The sequence below is a fragment of the Folsomia candida genome, unplaced genomic scaffold (assembly GCF_002217175.1).
Source record: "Folsomia candida strain VU population unplaced genomic scaffold, ASM221717v1 Fcan01_Sc015, whole genome shotgun sequence".
Classification (NCBI taxonomy): Eukaryota; Metazoa; Arthropoda; class Collembola; order Entomobryomorpha; family Isotomidae; genus Folsomia; species Folsomia candida.
The window spans coordinates 95,734-120,379 of NW_019091207.1; the positions used below are offsets into that span (position 1 = coordinate 95,734).

Genomic DNA, 24,646 nt, shown 5'->3' on the forward strand with positions numbered 1-24,646 from the left:
CAAGCTCATGTTATATTAATCCCCAGTGTTGTAACCAAGAAGTGCAAAAAATTACGGCAAAAAAGTGGTTTCCTGCAGCAAGAAATGCACGGAGCAAGAATCTACCTCCCGTCGCTGTACTTCATACAGCGCGTCGCTAGATGGCGCATATTTCTTGCGCTTTCTCCCAGTTTCTTGCACCCGCATTTCTTCCTTTGCAGTGCAAGAAATGTGGCAAGCCCTAAATCCCCCCTCCCATATTCTATAATTTTAATGTCCCCCTATGTCCCCACGGCCACTGAATTTACCTTGAACCAACTTTTTCCTACAATTTTTCTATTCATGCAGATGAACGGGGATGGACCCTCGAACGGTTCTGTGCCCAGCGTGTCTAACGGGGTCACGGCCAACGGGTGGCACACGGAAACCCTCCATCCTCCCCGACCAGAGACTGAAGTTCCGCCCACGCTGTACGAAGAACTGCGGCTGGGGTCGGAAGGCGTCGGATTTCGCAGACTGAAAAACTAAACTTATAATCTTACATAAGTAACTATCCATTTTTCATAATTGATGGGAGCACCAATCAACAAATTATGTAAAAAAATCACTCGAAACAAAGTACAGTAGAGGTTAGATTTTCTCCGACTGCAAGTAAATATTACGCAAATGACTACATATTTACATATTATGTATCACATTCTTTACCGAATCTCACTCTTTTTTTACTACTTTACTACTTTATTTGTTGGACTTTACTACAAGACAATCTCACAATATCGTCAGTGGCCGCCGCGGAAGGGTGCGGACAGAGGGGCAATGTCCCCATCATCCTCGTCCTTTTTCCCCATCGAAAATGTCCCCAGATGTCCCCCCACCCCTTCCGCGGCCACTGAATATCGTTATCATAAAAAACAAAGCAAGCTAGCAACAACACGCAAGATAAGCCAAGCCACTAGAATATGGTAAATATGTAATTGATTTTTCCTTATTTGAAAAAATGTGATATGACAAGGTGGGTGGATAAATCGGAAAATATGTAAATGTTGTGACAATTTTATAGGTATATAAATAGATCTTAATTGTAAATAGCATTATTTATAAGGTGATAAATACATACAAAACAGAATTATTCTTCCGTCGCTGTTCGACCTACACAATTAAGAGCAGAGATGATAAGACGAGATGCGTGTTGTGATTTTAAAACGGTTTTAAAATGTTACTTTAAGAAAGTCATTTTGTTACTTTCTCTCCTCGTAAATATTTCCATAAATATATTTCGTATGAAGACTAGTCGTCCGGTTGTTGGATGAATGATTGCGATATAACTAGTTCTTAGGATTAGTTAGGGGACGTTCATAAATTATGTAACGCGATAAGAGGGTCTAAGGCTCCAAATGGTAAAGGGAGATCCAGAAAATCGCGATTTTTTCCCCTTACATAATTTATGAACGTCCCCTAAATGAATTAATAAGACCGAATGCCATGTTGTGACCACGTCCGAAAAAGTGTATTACTTATTAAATACTACACCTTGTTATGACCAGATTCTAGTTTAAACTCGATTATTTACTACTGAATATTATCAGCAAACTAAATACCCCACTGTTTATTTACTTGCTTGAGAAGATAGAAAAGTTAAGCTGGTTAGTTAATTTGCTCAGTTTGCGTGTTAAGTAATGCATATTTGCATAGATAATTCCACGTCTTGGCATACGTAGCCTTGATTAACTAGGGTTCTTGAACCAGTTTTTTATGGGACTTGATGAATGGCTGACAGCTAATGTGACATGGAGCGCACTGTATCTTATCGGGTAGTTGATTTGATGTGTGTTAAAAGGTTATGATATAAATCTACATATTTACTGAACTTGACTGCAAATTATCATTTTTACATCGATGATCCAATCCAAGGACAGATTAATATTAGTATAAATACACTTTTCGACTACGTGACTTATGTAACTGATGTCTCATACATACGTAAAACTATTTACATTACCCCGTCTGGTATGTATGTAAGCAAGTCAATTTATACAAACCGTTTATATATAATACTTGATGTTAGTTAAATATAATTATTATTTAAGTTAAGTAGTTTACTATACAATTATGTACGTATTTGTATCCAACGATCGACACATGAATCGTGACGATGAAAAAACCTGAGAAAATTCCATGAAAAGTATACCTTTCGATACAGACCCAATACGTTAATTGGTAATGAAATGTGAGGTAAAATGCACTGCTAGATATAATTAAATATGTAATTTTAGAACTTAAGATATGTTGAATTTTGAGCAAAATTATATAATAGTTTAAAAGCTATGATCATACATAGTATTTTGGAAAATGTGGAGAGTCTCGTCAAGGAGAGATGCTGCTAATCGTTGAAAATTAATTATGTTAATTGTTGTTCCAATGTTTTAGTTTCTTCCTCTCGTAATACGTGTTTATTATCCATAAATGTATAAGCGAGAGTAAGCTGTTATACAAAAAGTAATCTGGCCATGATCATTCGTGATGTGCCAGGTATATAAATTTCGAAAAAAGAAATAAAAACTTGTGATATGAGAAAAGAAAGTGCGTTGTAGTATTTTCATTGTGTGGATTTATTTAGTGTATGGCAATTAGCATATATCAGCATATTTATTTCATTCCATGGTTGTGGTGTTTATGTATGTATGTATGGCTTTTTAAGTGAGACGTATGAAACTGGATACAGTGCAGACATTCAGTGGCCGCGGAAGCTGTGGGGACATTGCCATTGTAGGATAGGGGAGGGATTGGTTTATATAACATTGGGAGATGATGGCGACATCGACCAACCGTGGGGACATTGTCCCTCTGTCCCCACCCTTCCGCGGTCACTGTTCCATGTATGCATGATTTTATAAATGAGGCGTATGAAACTGGATATACAGACATTTTACACATCTCGTTCATTAGTTGACACATACATTCATATTTAAATATTTATGTAATCATGTGCACAACAGATGCACATGAGAAGTTTGCCTTGGTATAATTCGGTGATGATCTGGTCACCTCTGCCAAATTTTGACTGTCAACCGGTATTCGTTTCGCACCCATCCATACTAATTTCAAGGCCAAACATACAAAATCATCACAAAAAGTCGGTCCATGCCATGTATTTGTAAAGGAAAGCCCAACAGCATCTCCAATCACGGCAGGGAATCAATCGATATCAAATCTGGTATCAATACCACCACTTGAGAGCAGATAGCTCCAGTCGGGTTTCCAAATCTCAACAAGTTACACCACAACGCTCCCCAGAAACCATATTGAATTATCCAAAAATTTATTATGGCCAATATTCCCAATGTGACGTTAAACAATGGGCAGAAAATGCCCCTTTTCGGTCTGGGGACGTGGAACTCGCCACCGGGTCAGGTCACCCAGGCGGTTAAGGATGCCATTGATTTGGGCTATCGACATATCGATGGGGCCCATTGTTATCAGAATGAACACGAAGTGGGGGCCGGAATTACAGCCAAGATTAAGGAGGGGGTTATCAAGAGAGAAGATATTTTCGTCGTGAGCAAGGTAAATTTCGGGGTGGAAAATTTAGTTGAGAACAGTGGCCGTGGAAGGGTGGGGACAATTTTCCCCCTTATCCTACAATGTTAATGTCCCCATGGCTTCCGCGGTCACTGCTTTATCCGATCTAATGGCCGCCGAAGCGTGACGTGACAGAGGGACAATGTCCCCACGGTTTTTCGATCATCATTATATAAACCCCATCCTCCCCTATGCTACAATTTCCCCAAATGTCCCCACAGCTTCCGCGGCCACTGTTTGAAAATGCAGGCGTTTTAATTTTCCATTATGTATTTAGCTGTGGAACACGAAGCATCGCCCCAACCTCGTGGTGCCAAGTTGTAAGGGAACATTGAAGGATTTGGGACTGGACTATGTCGATTTGTACTTGATCCACTGGCCGGTCGGGTACCTTGAAGGGGACGACCCCTTTCCCAAGGACAAGGACGGCAACTTCCTCCCCAGCGAGGCAGATTATGTCGATACCTGGAAGGAAATGGAAGAATGTGTCAAACTCGGGTTAACCAAGAGCATCGGGGTGTCCAATTTTAATTCGGACCAAATATTTAGAATCTTGGGAAAATGTACGATCAAACCGGTCGTCAATCAGGTAGGCATATTTTAAAATCTGGTTATAATATATTAAACTAAAATTAAATTTTTTAATCAGATCGAATGTCACCCATATCTGACGCAAAGAATGATGCAGGAATTTTGCAAAGCAAGGGACATTCTCATCACGGGTTAATCCCTCTCACTTATATTTGCATATCCCTTATCAGTGGCCGCGGAAGCCGTGGGGACATCTGGGGACAGTAACATTGGAGGATTGGGAGGGAGGGGTTTATATAAGATGCGGAGATGATGAGGACATCAATAACATTGTCCCGCTGTCCCCACGCTTCTGTGACCACTGTCCATTATGCATGCCTTTTGTATCCCTAATGTACATATTTATTTCCCCCTCAGGTTACTCCCCCTTGGGATCCCCTGCTCGTCCCTGGGTCACGGCTAACGACCCAGTCCTCCTTGAGGAGCCAAAACTTAAAGAAATTGCGAAGAAGTATAATAAAAGTCCAGCACAAGTCGCCTTGAGATGGATGGTATTAATAGCATCTTCATTAATACTGCATTTATGACTAATTTGCATATTAACTGATCAATTGTTATCCAGGTCCAAAGAGACATTATCGCCATTCCAAAAACCGTGAATAAGAATAGATTGATTGAAAATATGAACATTTTTGACTTCACCCTGTCCGATGATGACATGGCTGCCATATTCTCGTTGGAGAAAGAGGGGGGTGCCGGACGCGGGTGTGCCGAATTAGACGCCAAGGGACACAAATATTATCCGTTCAATACGGAATTTTAAAATTTCATTTGCACCCAAAAATTATAATTGAAAAAATTACAGGAATAAAGTTAGTAATATTTTAATGAGTATCATTATAATTGTGCCATTATGAACGTATTACTAAATGAGGACACAATTTTATAGTAAAAATGCTACAAAAATTACGAAAGCTGAAATATGAGCATTATTTTGCGACAAAATCCCAAAACATCAAACCCCTAAATTGGCTACTTATCATAAATTTGGTTATAGACTGTTTACTCTAATTCTATGAATTTTCATCAATTTTGAGACATTTTACCTTAATTTTACCTGTGTTGTACATTCCTTTTGGACGATGCAGAGCATTATGAATTTCGTCTTTTGGACGACATTTAGGCAATTTCTTTCTTCAAGAAAGATTACATTTTTAGACGATTAAAATTTACTAAAATGCGATGAAAATTAAATTTCAAAATTCAAAATTTCAGAATTTTGTCCCATCTGAAGAACATAGCAAACGTGAGACAAAAAGACTGCCATTCTATCCCTTTGGGCACCAATCCCGAAATAAAAACAACTTTCCACTCCACGTAGTATTGCTTTGTGCTTTAGTACTTCAGCAATTAAAATACTACAAAAATACTAGTAATATGACTCCAACAATTAGAAATTAATTATTGTGCCAATTTTGCACACAAAACTAACTAACTGAGCCAGTGTATCAAGTGTTTATTCTATTGTGTCACGATTATACGCAATATTTAACAGTGCAAGTTTAATCCAGTGATTTATATAAAACTTGCCTATTTATAATTACATTTCACCGGCTCGTCATCCGTCGGATCAATTTTGACTTTAAATTTAAAAAATGTCCAAGAATTCTGGAAAATCTAGAAGATTTGTTCCAGAGAAGGAAGAGAAACGTCCCAGTGTGTTTGAACGATTGGGAGTTCGCAGGTAAGTTAAGTTTAATTGTAATTGGTAAACCTAAATATAAATATTACGTATATTATATTCTTTAGAGATAATTCTAGCATCGCTAATTATACGAGCGAGTCTCGTTGGCCAGACACAATGGTAACCTAAATATATAATCTTCACCTACGTAAAAATTATAAATTACGCTCCATCATTAATTTCCACACCTTTTTTACCCCCCAATTAACAGCAAGGACATAGTTCCTCAACGAGAGAACGAGACACGTCCCGCCCCCGTGGCAGTGGTCCCCTTTCCTTCGACAAACGCCAATCGCCAAGTTTCTCCCCTCCAGTTAAAAACAAGGAAGCGAAACTATCTACGCCGAAGAAGAGTAATCCCAATTCAAAGAGGTTACCACGATCGGATGAAAAACGCGGGAGTAAAAAAGATAAGCAGCGGTCCGCTGACAAGAGCAAGACTATTATCGACAAGAAGAAGAAGAAAGGACAAAAAACATCGTCAGCCAGCTCTGGAGAGACGTCGGACGATGACAGTTCAAGCAGTCAGTCTTCTTCATCCTCCAGTTCGACAAGTTCGAATAATTCGTCATCATCTGATAGTTCTGTCCCCTCTGTGCAATTAAACAGTGAGAAAACTAAGGCTAAAAAACCTCTAAAAAGCAAAGTTCTTGATAACAGCGGTAAGAAACGGGCCCCACTTCCTGCTACCGCTACTTATCACTCTTCTCGCAGTAGTAGTTCTGGAGTCGATTCATCGCCCACTAAGAGGGGACCGATTCCGATAGATTTGAGAGAAAAGTTAAACGCGAGGTCACCTTCAGGTGGTGTCAGTAAGGATCAGTATCAAAAGAAGATTCAACCAGGCGATAAACGACCGAAGCCGTATAATAATAATAGTGGACCGCTACCATTGTTGGATGATCGAAATAAAAAACGAGGGCCGCCAGATCATCATACTTCTTCGCAAGATGATATGAAAAGACGACGATTATTGTCACCACCACCGCATATAGGTAATAAATACAGAGTTGGACCTCCGGAAGATCCACCTTATCATCATCGCCGTGCTCCGCCTCAAATTCCAATGCATTCCGAACATCCGAAGCGTGGAAGAAGTCCGCAGAGCTATCATAATAAGGATTCACATCAGCAGGGTCAAAGGTATGTACAACAGCACGTTTAACAAGCGGGGGGAGGGGGGAGGCGAAAAACCGGGAACCTTGGCCGTTTTAGGACCCTTTATTTTTACGGTGGTCAAACCGTCAATGCCCGTTTTTTATGGGAATTTTCCGAGATTTTCGTTTCCGTCCCCCCCCTTTTCCTAAAAAAACAGAATCCGACCCCACGATGTAGTTCTTACTATCTTAAAATCTTATATACTCATTTTGTTACTTCTTAGATCAACCCACTCCTCGGATAGACGTCTCGATTTGCCACCACGACGCCACCCAGCAGACCGCCCCGATGTCCGTAATAATGACCGAGGAGACCGAAGAAATTCTCCTTATAATTCAAAACCAGATTACGACAAGAGGAGAGATCCACCTCCTGAATTCGGTCGAGTTGGTGGTGGTGGTGATAATCGCCCACGAGAACGTGTAGCTCCTCCTATTCGATCATCACAAATGGACATGCGGCAGGATCGAGACAGAATGGATCAGCGTCCACCAAATAACGATTATCAAAGACGTCCCACACAGCAAATGAGATCTCCGTATAATTCTTCTTCTGCTGACCAGGGTCGGAATAATAATAATTTCAACAATAGCTACAATAAAGGAAGTCCAGCCCCGTATGAAATGGATCGTCAGAGGTATTAGATAGATGATAAGGCCTTATCCTCAGTTAATTATTATTGCCTCGGTTTAATTTAGTTTTTCTTCCAGGTTCCCCCAACAAAATTCGACCAGTAGACCGGACGAAAAGCGACAGACACTTCTTCCCAAGAGCAAAGAAGCCTTGGCAGAAAGATACGAACAAATGAGAAAATCTGGCTATGTCGACAAATGGGTTGACGAAACGGTGAAAGCGACTCATGATACGCAACGCGGTTCTGAAGATGCTCCATCCCCATTGTTATCAACGCCTTCATCAAAGTCCGCCCTTTCTCCGGCTAGATCAACTACCAAGGCAGAGGATAAAGATGCAGGGAAGGATGCCAACAAAATCGAGGCAATACTTCCTCCCGTCGATGACCTTAGCGACTTTAGTGACGATGCAGACGAACTCTTAAACGTAATTCCTCCAGAACCTCCTGCGGAAACTGAACAAGCAGTTACAGAAGAGTTAAACAAGTCTCCTGTTCTCCCTCCCAAGAAAGAACTTGCTCCTGAAAAACAAACAGTTATTGAAACACCCGTCCCAATTCAAAAACGATCTACAAGCATTGAAAACACGACAACTCGCTCAACAATAAGTCAAGATCGGTCATCATTGGCGGCAAAAGTTTCCAAAATGCAGACAAGTTTGCCCAGCCAAAGTCAAACGGACGATATCTTGGATAGAATGGACTTTGAAGAAATTTCGGACGAAGAGCTTGGCGAGGTTGAGAATAGGGTTCATATTGTCGACGCCCTGGGGGTGGATTGGGCCAGTTTGGTTTGCCAAGAAAAGCGATGTGACGAACAAACTTCGGCAAACTTATCCAAGTCGACGAGTGCTCGGAAGCGGTGGCGACCTATTAACATACTTAGTGGCAGAATTTCAAAGAAACTTGCTGGGGAAAGCTTGTATAATAGAATTCTCGAACTCAAAAAGGCTGAAGATGCGACAGATTCTGCAGAGAATGATGGCACCCAGGAGAAGGGTACCGCTAAAAAGGATACCGGTGTGCTGGAAAAAATTGGTCTGGGACCAAATTCGAGGGCATTATCATCCCGGCGAGATATGGCCGTGAGGTAATTATTGCAGAATAATGATATAATAATAGTAACAATACTACAAAATATACATGATCATGAATTTTTCCACTCTTTTAGGCGATACTTATTGGATTTGCCCCCGAAAAATCTGCTGTCACTGGATTTATTTCATAACAATACGACAACCACAACTCCGGAAATGGACTCGATCGGGGAACTGTATAAACTTAGCATAGACATGTTTAAAGCAAGTAGTGCTGTTTCTTCATCTTAGATTTTTTTCTGTTCTTGGGATAGTTTATTATTATTATGTAGCACATACAAAACGATCGTATTTACAATAATCCATAGTTCTTAAAAGCCGTGCAATGTCACACTTTTCTAATAATTTTCGAATTTCTAAAATATATCGAGTTCTAAACAAGAATTACTAAAAAAAAAAGAAGTCTGTTCATCTCCCTTCCAGCACCGCAAATCAAATCAATTCTCTTCCATTCGTTCATTCATTCATTCCTAAATATGTAAATATTTAATTTACATTTAATCATTAATAACAAAAAATATAAGGTAGTGGCAACTACATACAAGAGTATCTGAAAAATATTTAGACTTATCGTTACATCATCAAATCAGTAGAAAACTCAGTCACTCATTTAATAACTACGATAAATAATTAATCCATTTTCTAACCAGATACATTCACTCATCCAATTTCTCTTATAATATTGACTGACTACACATTCGATAAGGTTTCTCTACTCACACCGGTACACATTTACATATAATATAAATAACACATCATTTTTTATCCACAACTTAATGAAAGCTCCGTAAAGTAAAGTTGAACATTAGTTTAAACGTAATAACTCTTTAAATAATCATGGATCGTTATTCCGTACAATTTTTTTTAGAATTAATCATCTCTCTTGTCATCATTTTTTATATGTCATATACAAAAAAAATCTAATATTTAGTCTAAAACTGAAGGAAATTGTATAATTCATCATTACAAAAAAAATCTAACATTTCTCTAGTCTAAATTGTCTGAAACTATTGGTACAAATCCTGGACTGCCAGTAATCTCCCTATTTTTTTTACCGTCGTAAATACCTGGTGAATCTCGTCCTAATATTTGCTCACATTGTTGTTCGAGCCCTTTCTCCCCTTCTCTCCGGGACAATAGATTACTATGTGTTCATTATTGGTCCCATCGGTGTCGCAGTCAGCCTGCTGCATATTCGGGTAATTGGACTTTCTCTCTAAAAGCGGAATTAGGAAGAGCATCCCTCCACTTAAGCAGATCATCCCTCCAGCCAACCAAAAGCCGTACTCGTAGTCGCCAAAGATGTCGAACAGGAGACCAACCATGGGCGGCCCTACGACGGTGGCGATCCCTTGAAATAAGAGGAGTAAGCCGAACGCATTTGTGAGTTTTCCCAGGCCGAGGAGATCCACTAAGATGACGGAGGTGAGGCTGACGTAGACTCCTAAATATGTAGAAAATATGGACTGAATCAATTTTCTTCGTTACGACGAAGGGAACATTCGTAAACTACGTAACGCAAAATTGGCGATTTTTTTTACTCCTCCCTTACAACGGGTTACGCCATTTTTTTAACGTGTGGCGCAAGGTGATATGTAACGCAATAGTTTGACCCGTGGGTGCGATTTGTGTTGCGAATGTAAAACCGCTGTGGCCGGGGCGAAAAACGGGAAAAGAGGCTAAAAACCGGTCCGTTGCCGTTGGGGGACTTTTTTGGCCTTATCAATTTCCGGGATTTTCGTTTCCCCCGTTTTCCGGGACAAACACAGAAATCGAACCCACGGCTCGACCCCTACTTCCGGTGCGTTACGTATTTTATGAATGTTCCCAAATAGAGAAAGTAATAAATTTCCACTTACCAACTGTTGCCCCAAACGTTGCCGCATACAGTCGTAGCAGATTAATGTTATCCGTATGTGAACAGATTCCAGTTGCTGTAAAAAAATAAGTGTAAGGAGAAAGTGATCACTTAGAGTGAAAGTGGATCAAGTGCGATGAAGTGAAAGTAGGTAAAAAGAGCAATCTTTCAGCCTACCCAATCCGCAAATGATGAGTGCCGTATTGTACAAATATAATCTATTGACCCACGGCTTGTCACTCAAATATCCGAGCATAACACGGCTCAAGGTGTTCGAAATGCCGACGATTGCCAGTAGAAATCCGGCTGCTTGGAGGTCATTTTTAGGCGCGCTGGAATCCCCAGCCGCTTTATCCTACAAAAAAAAGAAAGATTACGTCCGGATTTTAGACACCTTTCACCGCAGAGAATTAGGCTTAAATCCAGTGGCCGCGGAAACTGTGGGGGACATCTGGGGACATTAACATTGTAGGATGTGCAGAGGGATGGGTTTATATAAGCGGGGAGATGATGGGGACATCGCACACCCGTGGGGACATTGTCCCTTTGTCGCTTCCGCGGCCACTATATCGGAAAATCACTTTAGTGGCCAGTGGCCAGTGGCCGCGGAAGCCGTGAGGACATCTGGGGGCATTACTATTGTAGGATAGGGAAGGGAGGAGTTTATATAAGGTGGGAAGATGACGGGGACATTGAATAACCTTGAGAACATTGTCCCTCTGTCCCCACCCTTCCGCGGCCACTACCGCAGAGAATTAGGTTTAAATCGACTACTCACCACCAAATAAATGTAGGGCACGTTGTATCCAATACTCGTAAAAAAGTTGGAGAACGCGAAAAATAAGAAGATTGGATTTTTCAGCAGTGACAGATCCATCATGGCTTTAAAAACCTTTTTAAATTCGGACATTTCTTCGGCATCCGTCACATCCTCCGTTTCGCCGTAAACGGCTTTTTTCTCCGTTTGCATGGGGAGATTCCCGTTTGACGGGAAAAGTTGTGCGGAGAGTTTGACGAGGCTGCCTGAGTAGAAAATATCCTTTCTTTGCAGGATTACACCGGTGTGCGGGGTCTGAGTGGGCGTCCTTAATCCGGCGTTGCTCCCAAATTCTAGGGTTTTCAGCGAGTGGCGTTTCGTGGTCAGGCGGCCCATTCGTGGCAGCGAGTCGGTGCTTTCAGCCACGATTGATTTCAGAGCGGGCTGGCTGCATGACATGGTCAAGGGCGTGTCGTTGATGACCTGTGGGCAAGAAGAAGATTAATGACTTTATAAATTAATGCATGTCAGAGGTCGACGCCACGGATGTACGCCGATAACATTTTGCGCGCCGCCGATTTTCCTGCAACGTTGGGACATCGCAAAATTAAGGATGGAACTTGTCCGTGTCAAATCGATATATGTCACACTTGTCAATTTGACCGTCCAATTGGTCACGATTTTTTTGTGACCGACATTTATGACAAATATGACGGACAAATTCACAGCAATTTATGACAATTGAATTTGTCATATTTGTCACTAATTTTAAATCCCTGAAAAATTGTATATTTCTGGCATGTCAAGTTGTCACTGACATGTCATGACCGCACATCCCTACTTACATCCCGACGCCATCGAAAAATCGCCAAAATTGCTGCGCCCTGCGCCGGACCGTGGTCGGCGTCGACCTCTGATCATTATACGTACCTAACTCAATCTGGATTTATTCACTCAGCACTTACCAGATTAAACGCCTTCGGCCTCAGAGAACCATTCATTTTCATCAAGGGTTGCACCGCCTCCCGTTCCTCTTCGTCATCCTCGTCCGGTTCCACAATGGTGGGAATGGTATCCTGACTGCTGTCCTCGTAATCGTCATCTTCCAGCGGACGGAAGAACAAGCTGAAGACGAAGCAGAGTAGAATTATGCCCCCCGTCACGACCAGTGACATTCTCCATCCGCACGCCCTGATCTAAAATTACACATTATAATGACTTTGAGCCACTAATGAAACGACAAGTCAAGGTCGTTCTGCAGTATTAAATTTGTTTTTCAGGAAGACTAAAAATTTGATAAGCCAAAAAAAGCGCAACTTACCAACCACTCGATAAATGGGGCAAGGATGAAGGTGCCCGCACCGCTTCCGCACACCTGCCAAAAATGTCAACGTCATTTTTTTAGCTGTCATTTCACTTCTTGACCTAATCAAGCCCCCAATTTTTCACGCAGATAAAAAAACGGATTTACATATCCAACTTACAGCAATTCCTGTAGCAAACGCTCTTTTCTTTTCGAAATAGATAGTCACCGACACTGAAAAATGCAGTCATCATAACGTAAAAGATGCGTTTATAAGGGGTATATTTATTATATGCAGTGGCCGCGGAACTCGTGGGGACATCAGGGGCATTAACATTTTAGGACAGGGGAAAGAGTGGTTTATATAAAATGGGCAGATGATGCCGACATCGAACAACCATCGGGACATTGCCCCTCTGTCCCCGCACCCTTCCGCGGCCACTGATTATATGTACGTACTTACCTATCGCAGGAAGATAAATTAGCCCCAGACCAAGCCCTAGTAGAAATCAGAGTTAAAATTCAGTTATTAAAAATCTGTTGACGCATCTCATGCCAAAAAATTCCCGTCTATTTCTGAATCTCACACATATCTAAAATCACATCATCTTTGTTCCCGATATAAATAAATATGCAAATCTCACCCCCAATGACGCCGATGGATAAATAAAGATGCTCCACACACTGAGCGAAATAACTGATGGCGAATCCAAACGCGGCAATGATACTTCCCGTGATGGAAACTACTCGGCAACCGTACGTGTTCACCACTGCACCGGCCAGTGGTCCTGCAGATAAGTGCGTAAAATCAGGGGTTTTAGTACATATATGGGCTTATCGGATGATAAGTAAAGTTGAGACAGACTTACCAACGCCATACGTCATTCCAGCCATGATTGACGCGATCCATGATGTCGCGCTCTTTGATTCTTTGAAATCCTCACAAATTTTGACAAAAAATAAGCCAAATGTGTACGCTACGCCGTCAGCTAGAGGACAAAATAATTTGCAAAATTATAGCGCAATCTGGGTAAGTAGGTTATTTGTAATCAGTGGCCGCGGAAGGGTGTGGACAGCCAGGGACAATGTTCCCACGGTTATTTGATGTCCGCATCATCTCCACATCTTATATAAACCCCTCCCTCTCCAATCCTACAATGTTAATGTCCCCACAGCTTCCGCGGCCACTGTTTTTGGAATATTCACCACCTTACCGACTACATGTATCAAAAAGGACGCAGCAACCACCCACCATCCCCAACCTTTTTGGGACAAGAAGAAAATACCTCAGTTACTAAATTTCCTACTTATCAAATACCGATAACACAATCTGATAAGTAATTTAATCCTGTTTCTTACCACCATCCGGCGGTTTCGGAACGTTCTTTTTTCCTCCCTCCGAAGAAGAAGATTTCTGTCCCGTTTCTAAAATCATGTTGGAACAAGAAGATGCGACGAAGATTTTTTACTGCGGCGAAGAAGGAGCGACTTCTTAAGGGACGCTCCCTGCGAAAGAGGTCTTAGCGAGAAGAAGGAGCACTTCAAAAGTAGTAGAATATCCAGTCTGACAGATTTTTGATCAGTCGAAATTTTTTGAGATACTTTTTTTTCTTATTTCTTATTTCGGTTTGTGTAGCGTAAGAAATTTCAGTTCTGTTGTTTCCTCCTAGAAGAAATGTGGGTGGGACGACGAGTTTAGTGCTGATAAATCTGCAGGATTATTAGAAGGGTCCAAATCGTATTTTTTCTATTTTTGGACCCGTGACAGTGATTATTTGTAGTAGTGAGTAATTTCTTATTATTCATTCATCCGCGCACAGGTCGATTATCAATAGTCGATAGATCCAGCAAGCAATTGTTCTTGTCTTGTTCTTAGGTAAATTTAGGAACAGCTTGCTGTCAAACCTAGAAAGGAGAAAAGAAAGACAAGGTGGAATTTTCAGTAAAGGTGGATACCATACCACTGATTTAGATGTATGAATATATGTGCAGTGGCCGCGGAAGCGTGTATTGGGACAGAGGGACAATGTCCCCACGGACGGTTATTCGATGTCCGCATCATCTCCCCATCTTATATAAACCCCTCCCTTCCCTCCCCCATCCTACCATGACATGTCCCCAAATGTCCCCACAGCTTCCGCGGCCACTATTGTAGATTAAGGTGTATGTATGGGATTCTGGATTATAAATACGTACGTTCTTCCCACATTCAGACTGACAAGACTTTAAGATATTGCATTGATTTATCTATGTTGTATGAATGAAGGCGTCTATATGGGTGCCTGTCTACTGCGTTAATAAATTCCTTTGTACATTATTGTGCAGATAAGTACAATCCAATAGTTTCTACTAATAGTTACTTGTTGGTTTGACAAAATATGTAGTGTGATTAAATTATTGGCAGACATGTGTACGTAATCTTTACATAAATGCACTTCCAGCGTGTCATTATTGTGACAAAAAAAGTATTAGATGAATGCCTATGAAATTTTGATGTCAAGTTCAGTCAACGTGACATGCAATGATTACTCGAAGCGAGCACGGAACAAAACTAGTAATAAATACAGTCAAGTTTCCATCACTATTTATTGGATGTCATGTAATTTTCATAGTTTCATGATAACCATCCATCTCAAATTGTACTGGGAATGATATGCCTCAATAAAATTCAATATTTTTATGAAAATAAATATCAAATAATTGAGAACCAAGTTGATTTTTTTATATCCAAATATTATCCAAGCAATATATTCCTGAAAAGTTTTAATACGCCCCCAAAAAAATCTGGATTTGTCAAATACACCCGATTTCTAGTCAATCAGTCGCTATAAATTAGTGTTTTTCCAACTAATCCTAAGTGTTTTTCATATTTTATCAATGTTTATGTTAATAAAAATGCATACATAATTTCTGAGAAAAAAATCGCTATAAATTAGTTTCATTCAGCTACATACCTATTCATTTGTGTATTTAATGACTTTGACTAATTGTAAGTATGAGGCGAGATTGGAAATGAATTAATTATGTATTTTGTACCTAAATATTATAATTGATATCTTCAACCTTGTCCTTAATTAGTATCAAGGTTCTCATTTTGCCCCCACTCAAGCTCATCCTTTATCAAGTATTTTCTACAACTTGCTTCGTTCCAGGTATAATTAATTAATTAATTAGCGTTTAATTAGCATTTCAGTTGGAATGGAATTGAGAACTTCATACTTTTGATAAGTAAGTTTCCGTTGCGTCATTCAAAGCATTTGAGTTTATTTGTCCCCAGTTCGGATGAAAAATATAATTTTTATTTAATAAATATCCCCACTTTTATTACAACTTTAAATCAAACAACCAATAAAATTTATTTTTACTGCCGTGTACCTAAAACTCTTAAAATATGTTTACCATTATTCCAGCCAAGCCAGCGCCATGATGTCTACTAGTAACTTATGCAAATATCATTGCAATTGCGTAACTCACATGCAAACTTTTTCTCCTCTGATTAATTGAGACGATTAAAATCTCTCATTAAAATTTTTCGGTGTCTGGGTCAGCTTATAAAATTTATTGCTTAATAAGTCGATTGCACAAAATTGAGTGAAATGTCCAAAGTAGCGTGGCTTGGTTCTCCACGAAGCACTTGAGCTCTTTGATGTACTGAATTGAACTGGTCTTGTAGTGATTGATTACGGTGACAAAAGCATGCAATTTGTGGTATACGACTACGACATCATTGTACTCCATAGATATCTGTAGCAAGCAATGAGAGCAAATCAGAGGACTGCATATTGTGCATATTATGCACATTTCGTCGTACTTATGTACATACCTAAGTCGAGACGACTACTGTCAATTGTAATGGTCGCAGACATATTGTCCATGAATCCAATGCCAGCCAATCTGAATGACCACACACTTCTACCTGATTGAACTCGGGCCGAAAAGTGATTTCACTCACTTTAATGATTGCCAATATCAATACTCTGATAATAAAGTGCATAATATATCTAATTGAAAAGTAAATAAAGGTTGAAGTAGGCAATGGAAATGTCAAGTGGAGTGGTGCAATTTAAGAGAGAAAGTTATACGTGTACATGGCTATGAATAATGACACAAAATCTGTGCTTCTACATATGTACACTTAAATTAAAAGGGGTAGACTAGACTATTTCCTGGACAAATTGACCAAAAGTAGTTTAAAGAACAAACACATTTTTATGCAATAACGGAGTAGAATTTGGCAACTTACTATATTGCAAGCTATATAAGCTATTGTGTATGTACATTTATGTAAAATTGGCAATGTCGTCATTCTTATAATGGTACAAATATGTACTTCGTTGTATGCAATGCAATCATGCAATTCCAGCTATTTAAAATTGAAGTAGCTTCAAATGACTGAACTAATCCAAAGTATACTGTACTTGACTATTCATATTGAATCATGTCCTGCTTTTGAGTACCACAACTCGTCATTATACTAAAACAAAAAATGCTCTTGATTATCGATAACTGTAATAAATTATTGAATCATGAGCGAATTGCATGTTCCAGTTTACTTACATATGGAGTTTATTATGCACTATTATTCTGATGCAATAATTCTAAACTGGTTGCACCCGACCACTTTTAGCTATTTACGTACATATGTAACCCTTTTTTTACTTTCGTACAATCGGCCATTTCAGTTTTATATCAACAAACAAGCCTTCTATTATCCCCCTCGGCTTAAGAGAATTTTAAGAGTGAACAGTGGCCGCGGGGACATGTGGGGACTTTGTAGGATGGGGGAGGGATGGGTTGATATAAGATAGGCTGACGATGCGGACATCGAACAACCGGGTCCCTCTGTCCACGCGCTTCCGCAGCCAATGGAATTGAACGCAAAAAACTAATCGCAAATATTTCTTTAATTATGATAATAAGGTACGGATGATAGATAAGTAAAGCCAAAAAATAACAACACTTCTGTCAAGAATACGCGATAAGATTCATACTCAACAATTTTGAGTCAAATTTGACTGCACATAAAGAAATCACTTTCCATTCTTTTATACATGCGTTAAATATTTACTGATCGAGTTTCCAGGATCATTAACTTTACATAAATAGAGTTGTCCACTTATTTACATATTTATAGGCAGATAATAGCAATGGGTTCATTTCATTCAATCTTGTCCTCAAATAAATAAGTGGTTATCTAATCGCCAAAAAAATATATGCTTTTCTTCCCTTCGTTCCTGCCTCTGATTTGTTAATGCGCATTTCAGCTTCGTTCGATACATACAGAATTGTTTACTGTCTATCGGAAACTTATTTTTATAGCATGTTAAATCTTCAATCACGCCACATTTTCCGTCACTCTTCATCCAATTTTGTTGGCTGGAAATGCTCAGAATTCTAAAAATAATCCGACATGTTTTTGCCACAGCCGGAGCGAAAAGGTGATGCGAATTTATTTAGCGAGGAAAAAGAAGAATAATGATGATGCGACAGTTTCGGAAATGTGCAAGGTTTAAACCATGATTATGCAATAGCAATACGACAAGTTTGTTACAGCTTCATTCTGCATCTGGATCTCTTTTTCTCTCTCTACGCGTCGCGTGGGTAGGTCAAGGTTGTCTCATATCGAAACTAAAAGTTTCCCAAACAAGATTCGCTCGCAATTTCGCAAATAAACTGCACCTGTGATCAGGCAGCAACTGCATTCTACAAGTGACATGCAAACAGTGGCCGCGGAAGCTGTGGGGACATCAAAATTCTAACATAGGGGAGGATTCGTTCGTAATTTCCTCAGTAAAATGCACCTGTGTTCAGGCATGCATATGGACAACTGCATTATACGAGTGACATGCAAACAGTGGCCGCGGAACCTGTGGGGACATTGCCATTGCAGAATAGGAGAGGGAGTCGTTTATATAAGACGGGAGATGATGGGGACATCGAACAACCCTGGGGACATTATTCCTCTGTCTCCCCACCTTTCCGCGGCCACTGCACGTTCAGAGGTTTACATGCCGGCAATCGTATTACAGAATAAAAAAGTAGGATTAGGATTCTCTCATACGAAATAAACCTAATTGAGTTTTAGTCAGGGTAAGACGACGATGTCAATTCCGATGAGAATAGGACAACATAATCCGACAAATGTAAGGTTACCGTCGCTTCATTTTATGGTTTGCTTACAATCCTTCTTTCTTATTTATCTGTGTCCTACTGCCACACAGAGAAAGAAAATTGAGATTAAGTAAGTAAGGTAGACCAAGGTTGGCAGTGGATTGGCATAGACATTCAAAGCGATCCTAACTAGATTTCCCTAGACTGAGGAGATGTCAATCCTGGTGGAATTGGGATTGAATTCTTTGCAAAAATTAGATTGGCTCCAATTTCATACATATAAACGGATCTAACCAAATAATGCGAAAAAAGTCCAGATGTTTCATCTGTCTAAGGACAAATATAAGACACAAAGTAGTCATCTTTCTGATAAGCGCAAATATGAGACACAAAGTGACTGATAACTGCAAAATAGTCATAATAAATCTACTCAAAAACAGGATGTCATAAAAAAAACTGTTAAAATTAAGTCTCAAATTCCACCTACTAAAAATATGTATGTATTTACATATCACTCGAAAACGAGGTTTAAGAAAACATGCAATTTGTACTGACTGACGTAAACGGAAACATGAGCAAAATCACTTTAAAAAGATATGTAATACGGAGAAACATGACCAAAAATCCCCAAACTTTTGACCCTTTAGTATTATTCACAAGTACACAAAATAGAATTGAAACGAAGTGACGAACGGAACTTGAGGACAACGCAAAGTTTACATGTTTATCGCCTTAATACGATTTTCCCGTTCATTGAGCAGGAAAATAGAGCTTGTATAATAAATTTGGACAACGTCTTTATCCAATTGTCCTTATTTAATCCAATATCAAACTTATCAAAACGTGTCAAGAGCTCAATTAACTTGCCAACGAAAACTCACCAGTCATACATAAACATTTGCATATTAATGGACCTGGCAAATTGCAAGTGGACACAATTCCAACTTGCACCACGAAATTCTCTTCTACAACATTTTGCAAGCTGGAAACCAAACCAGCATCGCTAAAAGCACGTACGAAACGAACTCTCGTCTAGTGTTTCAATATCGATTTATCCGACACACATCCGAGAACGGTTTTGTTTCCATCCAACCAAACCAACCTCCTTTCCCGTGCCATGTGCTGACTGGTAGCAAAAATCTAGACCACACCAACCTATCCTCAGACTCTTTAATCTGTCCACATTTGCAGTGTCAAGATTATTTATGGCACAGAGAAAATTGGCTGGTCCAAATTACAAGACTTATCATCACACGTAATGTTTCCAACCTTAATCCATCCATTTTTTCCCTGTCGTGTCAACTGCAGATATTATTATTTTGTGAGGACGCTACTACGACGCAGATGATGCTTTTACTTTAGTTGACTTGACACGCCATGAATATTTAGATTGACAGAGATTTCTGTAATATTTTTAGAAAAATATGTTGCCAAACTAAAGAAAGTGATGTGTATATGTATGAATTGTTTAATAATAAATAAACTGTACAATGCCACCTTGAATAACTTTGGTAGTTTTGCGTGTCAATTGACGTCAATCATGTTACTCGATGAGTTCGAAGCTTGGAGAAACAAAGCTTGCTTGATTTTTACTATTTTGACAAATGGTGTTACGAGATAATATATGACGACTGTACGTACAAATGTATGCAAGGAAAGATGTGAAACACGGATAAAAATAGATTTTAACCGTTTAAATAAACTTGGACAGTTGCGGGGGGCGTTACAGTAGTTGCATTCGACCTTCAGATCAAAATCTTGCAAGTTTAAGAGATATATTTTTTGAACCAAATTGCTACTTTGCAATGAAATCAGTGGCCGCGGAAGGGTGTCGACAGAGGGACAATTCCTCACGGTTATAATGTTAATGTCCCCACAACTTCCGCGGCCACTGAATGCAATTGTTCCTCATAAAGTCTTGTACATAAACATGCAAAAGAAACAGTAGAAATATTATGCTTACCTTTTTTGTCTTAGAAGAAATGTTCCCCCGTAGCGTTATACAGATAAGTACTTGTTATCTTATTTTCTTGGATATCTGAAGGCTTATCTTAACCTATACCATGTACGTATCTCGAACAACTGATATATCTCTGAAAAAAAATCTACGCCTAACTTCTCTCCTGAAACTTATCCAAGTTCACTGGACTTGACAACGACGACGACTTGTTTCGTGGCGTCGATGTCAACCTTGAAGATGTTCCTTCCTCCGTACCGATAACCCTATGATAACTAAAAAATGTAGCAATACCAAGCAGACCCTTCGTGTCAAAGATCTGACTTGTTATTATAGTATTCGTTAATAGCCTTCCACTACCGGAGTCCAGTAGGGAAGACATGAAAGTATGAGGTTGAATTTGCGAATAAATCTTGGCGACAAGAAGTGCTCAAGTTTTAAATCTAGTCAAAATTCTGTCTGTGTGACTAATGAGAGGATTTGCGAAAAAAAGTATAATGTGCAAATATTAGCTAACTGCTCCGTTAAGTTTAAAGTGGTTGGTTAGTAGTACCACCACATGTGGGAGAGCTTAACGTTAAAAGAGTACGACTTTCCATCCTGCCTTGCTTGCTCTAGACCGTAGTCCAAAAGCGAATGACTTGTTCTCTTTCGTGGGATGGTAACTTATGTATTCGCAAAAGAGTAGGAGAGAGAGAGAAGAGGACAACCCACTTTTTGCAGTTGGCAAAATCTCCCGATTATTCGGGGACTCCCGAATTTTATCTTGGTTGCGTTCTACGATTTTGTAAAGAACGTTGGCATCAGGCAGGGATGATGATGATGGGATGCATAACATTGGCGAATTTGTGTGCGAAAATATGTGCTAATGATGGAACAGAGTTCGTATTGCAGGATGTTTTCGAACTCTATATCAGTCTGTAAATTCTTCCATCATCATTCTGTTGTCTGCAACATCGTAAATCAAATTGGTCCCGTAAACAGCTTTATTGCAATTTTTTTATTGCAAATTTGCAAATTTTTAATGTAAATTAAATCAAACCGATCCCGTAAACAAGTTGGCAGTTTTATTGCAAATTGGAAAAAATCGATACGTGTTGCAAGCGGTTCATTTATTTTGCATCATAATTTTCACCATTGCTCAACTTGATATGGATCGTGGAATGGATATTTAGGAGAAAACAGTGCAAATTCTATAGCGCATTCGCGAAACGGGACAAATTTTAGAGCAAATACCAAACAAAACACCCACAAAGTTTTGCTTTACACTCTGGACTCGGACTAAATTGAAAAACTAGCCAAAATATTTAGACGGGTTTATGAAGTATGAAAAAGTTCAGGTCGCTACGATCAATAAATGTTTGTTATGTTTCCATCAAACATTTTATCAAAATCCTATTTTTTCAAAGAGACATTTTGAAACGGAATAATGTTTTGATTTCATTTATTTCTACCAAGAATTGATTGAATCAGAGAGAGTTGACTGACATTTTTGGAAAACTGTCAACTAAAATGATGCACTTTAAGTGAAAATTTAACCCTGAGATTCTACAATAACATGAAAAACTAACAATATAGAGAGGACTTTCTTGATTCTTGGTTTTGTGCAGGCTTTCACCTTCACGACGGAGCTGCTTCCACCGATTTTGCTCACCCGAGAAGAAGTGAAAGTGGCAGGTCTTCCCCGATCTGCCCATCCCAAGGGGCAGGATGGGATTACGGATCGACTGCTTGTTGGCGAATGCTGTTTTCTTTCGCGAATCTCATTTTGCATCAGTCCTGTACCATAAACATATTTATGTACAGTGGCCGCGGAAGGGTACGGGGTCAGAGGGACAATGTCCCCACGGTTATTCGATGTCTCCATTTTGTATACACCTCTCCCTTCCCTATTCTGCAATGGAAATGTCCCTAGATGTCCCCACGGCTTCCGCGGCCACTGAAGAGAGGTTCCATTTGTTAAGAGATACAGTGGCCGCGGAAGGGTGAGGACAGAGGGACAATGTCCCCACGGTAATTCGATGTCCCCATCATCTGGCCATGTTATATAAACCCCTGCCTCCCCTATCCTACAATACAGTATCTGTATTAATGTCCCCACATGTCCCCACAGCTTCCGCGGCCACTGTTTACGTGGTATACATCCATTCCCTGTGCAGTTTTTCTCTGTTGTATGTTCGTGTTTGGTCGCCCGACATTGGATGTGCTTATTCTAGTCCAAATCTCTACTCCAGATTTTTTTATCGTTCTTCATGTTTGCGCAGGTAGTATTACCACGTAGTCCGAAAGTGTTTTGTGAAGTAAGAAATGAGACCATGCACGAACTTATTCAGTGTTTTTCGTGGAAAGAACCGAGAAATGATGATTGAGCAATAAGGACCCAGAATATTGTGTGGGTTGTACGATCATTTTCAATAGCATAACAACATCCGCTTACTTACTGTGTGGGCTGATGTTTTTCTTTCATCTTGAGTACGGATTATGGCTATTGCTTTCTTTTTAATTTGGCAATTCTACACCGATTGGTAATGACGCTATTACCGTATCTGACGTTTATACATAGATAAATATGTGATAAAAATACGTATCCACAAATAAATAAATAACTACGTCTCAAATTTCGAATTTCTTTAATATAGACAAATCAATTTCCAGAGACACGTTGAATTGCATCTCATTAAGGATTATTTATTTTAAATAGTTGTGCATGCAACTACTTGAAATTATCCTTGCTTTAGTTTTGGTCACGCTCTGCCGGGTAATTTGGCAACTGAAATAAAAACTTTGATTGCCAGACAGACTGAGAACACGGTAAAAAAAAGGACATGGAAAAGGTGGCCAAAAAGTCTTCGGACTTGAAATTCCAGTGGCCGCGGAAGCCGTGGGGGACATGGGGGGACTAACATTGTAGGATAAGGGAGGGAAGGGTTTATATAAGATGGGGACATCGAACAACCGTGGGGACATTGTGTAATCAGTGGCCGCGGATGCCGTGGGGACATTGCCATTGTAGGATGGGGGAGGGAGAGGTTTATATAAAATGGGCAGATGATCCAGACATCGAATAACCGTGGGGACATTCTCCTTTGTCCACATCCTTCCGCGGCCACTGTCCTGAAGCTGAACAGATTTCACTACCCAGGATTAAGACCAGAACGCTACAAGGTCAACCTTTGACATGAATCTGTGGGGTAATCAACTGCACGACGGGAAGAGCGTTTTACCATTATCTTCTCGGTTTTTTGAGCCGACTGAGACTGAGACAACATGGAAAAGCCGTAAAGTCATTTAATGTTCACTTTTATCTGCCTCTCCTGAACCATTACTCACATTACGGGCTTGACATAAACGACATCATTATTGCACTGGGATCAAGTTCTGACTCCTGGCTGGCAGAATGAATTTGTCGTCCAAGCTTTATTGGCATTCTTGTACACAAATCAAGTAAAGGTTTAGAAGAACTTGGAAGTTCATGAAATGTGATGCAAGGCAATTCATACGTACATACACTTGGCTAAATTATACCCTGAGGAAGATGAGAAAAATATTCGGTACTGCATTTTGGACTGACAATGGGAAAGCAAACCATTTTCAGGCCAGATTATTTTGCGACCATGTTATTTTGAATGACCAACTCTTTAGAAACAAAATTTAGTAAGGAATTTGCAAAGATGTGCAAAATTTAACATGTTATCGGCGCCCCAAGTTCGCGAAACGTCGGAGATGCTGCCGCAAAGCACAGATTCCGAGATTTTTGCGAACTTGCGGCGCCCACAACTTGTTAAATTTTGCACATCTGTGCAAGTTCTTGACTAAATGTTGTTTCTAAAGAGTTGGCCTTTCAAGCCAAAATGGTCGCAAAATAATAGTTTTAGTAAATGTTAGTTGATCTTTCAAACTAACATCAATGGTCCAAAAATAATCTGGGTTGAACACGGTTT

At 39.8% G+C, this 24,646-nt stretch overlaps 4 protein-coding genes across 7 annotated transcripts in view; 3 read left to right on the forward strand and 1 right to left on the reverse strand.

Moving 5' to 3' along the window:
- LOC110856191 (Ig-like and fibronectin type-III domain-containing protein 1) overlaps positions 1-2,559 on the forward strand; it is a 95,184-nt gene extending 92,625 nt beyond the window's left edge. For both annotated transcript variants that reach the window (XM_022104659.2, XM_035856891.1), the window contains one exon: positions 328-2,559. In XM_022104659.2, the coding sequence (XP_021960351.1) occupies positions 328-507 (180 nt within the window). In that variant the 3' untranslated portion in view covers positions 508-2,559. The remainder of the gene's footprint in view (positions 1-327) is intronic.
- Positions 2,560-3,020: 461 nt separating this feature from the next.
- On the forward strand, positions 3,021-4,992 carry LOC110856122 (aldo-keto reductase family 1 member B1). The gene is made up of 5 exons (XM_022104564.2): positions 3,021-3,543; positions 3,836-4,147; positions 4,208-4,280; positions 4,507-4,640; positions 4,712-4,992. The coding sequence occupies exons 1-5, from the start codon at positions 3,304-3,306 to the stop codon at positions 4,910-4,912; spliced, it is 960 nt and encodes a 319-aa protein (XP_021960256.1). The 5' UTR covers positions 3,021-3,303; the 3' UTR covers positions 4,913-4,992.
- A 453-nt stretch (positions 4,993-5,445) lies between these two features.
- LOC110856133 (serine/arginine repetitive matrix protein 2) lies at positions 5,446-9,365 on the forward strand. Of its 2 annotated transcripts, none has more exons than XM_022104581.2 (6): positions 5,446-5,833; positions 5,899-5,953; positions 6,045-6,976; positions 7,215-7,628; positions 7,702-8,712; positions 8,794-9,365. In XM_022104581.2, the coding sequence occupies exons 1-6, from the start codon at positions 5,745-5,747 to the stop codon at positions 8,948-8,950; spliced, it is 2,658 nt and encodes an 885-aa protein (XP_021960273.1). In that variant the 5' UTR covers positions 5,446-5,744; the 3' UTR covers positions 8,951-9,365. The 2 variants fall into 2 exon arrangements, with proteins under 2 accessions (XP_021960273.1, XP_021960274.1); XM_022104582.2 differs by having other exon boundaries at positions 5,911-5,953.
- On the reverse strand, positions 8,958-21,347 carry LOC110856134 (monocarboxylate transporter 1). Of its 2 annotated transcripts, XM_035856880.1 has the most exons (14): positions 16,461-16,640; positions 16,037-16,381; positions 13,997-14,542; positions 13,852-13,899; positions 13,507-13,626; positions 13,282-13,425; positions 13,101-13,136; positions 12,819-12,871; positions 12,656-12,709; positions 12,300-12,530; positions 11,356-11,817; positions 10,755-10,932; positions 10,579-10,653; positions 8,958-10,163 (listed from the first exon to the last, which is right to left on the reverse strand). In XM_035856880.1, the coding sequence occupies exons 3-14, from the start codon at positions 14,070-14,072 to the stop codon at positions 9,802-9,804; spliced, it is 1,839 nt and encodes a 612-aa protein (XP_035712773.1). In that variant the 5' UTR covers positions 14,073-14,542; positions 16,037-16,381; positions 16,461-16,640; the 3' UTR covers positions 8,958-9,801. The 2 variants fall into 2 exon arrangements, with proteins under 2 accessions (XP_035712773.1, XP_021960275.1); XM_022104583.2 differs by lacking the exons at positions 16,037-16,381; positions 16,461-16,640 and adding an exon at positions 20,712-21,347.
- Between the last annotated feature and the right edge of the window lie 3,299 nt (positions 21,348-24,646).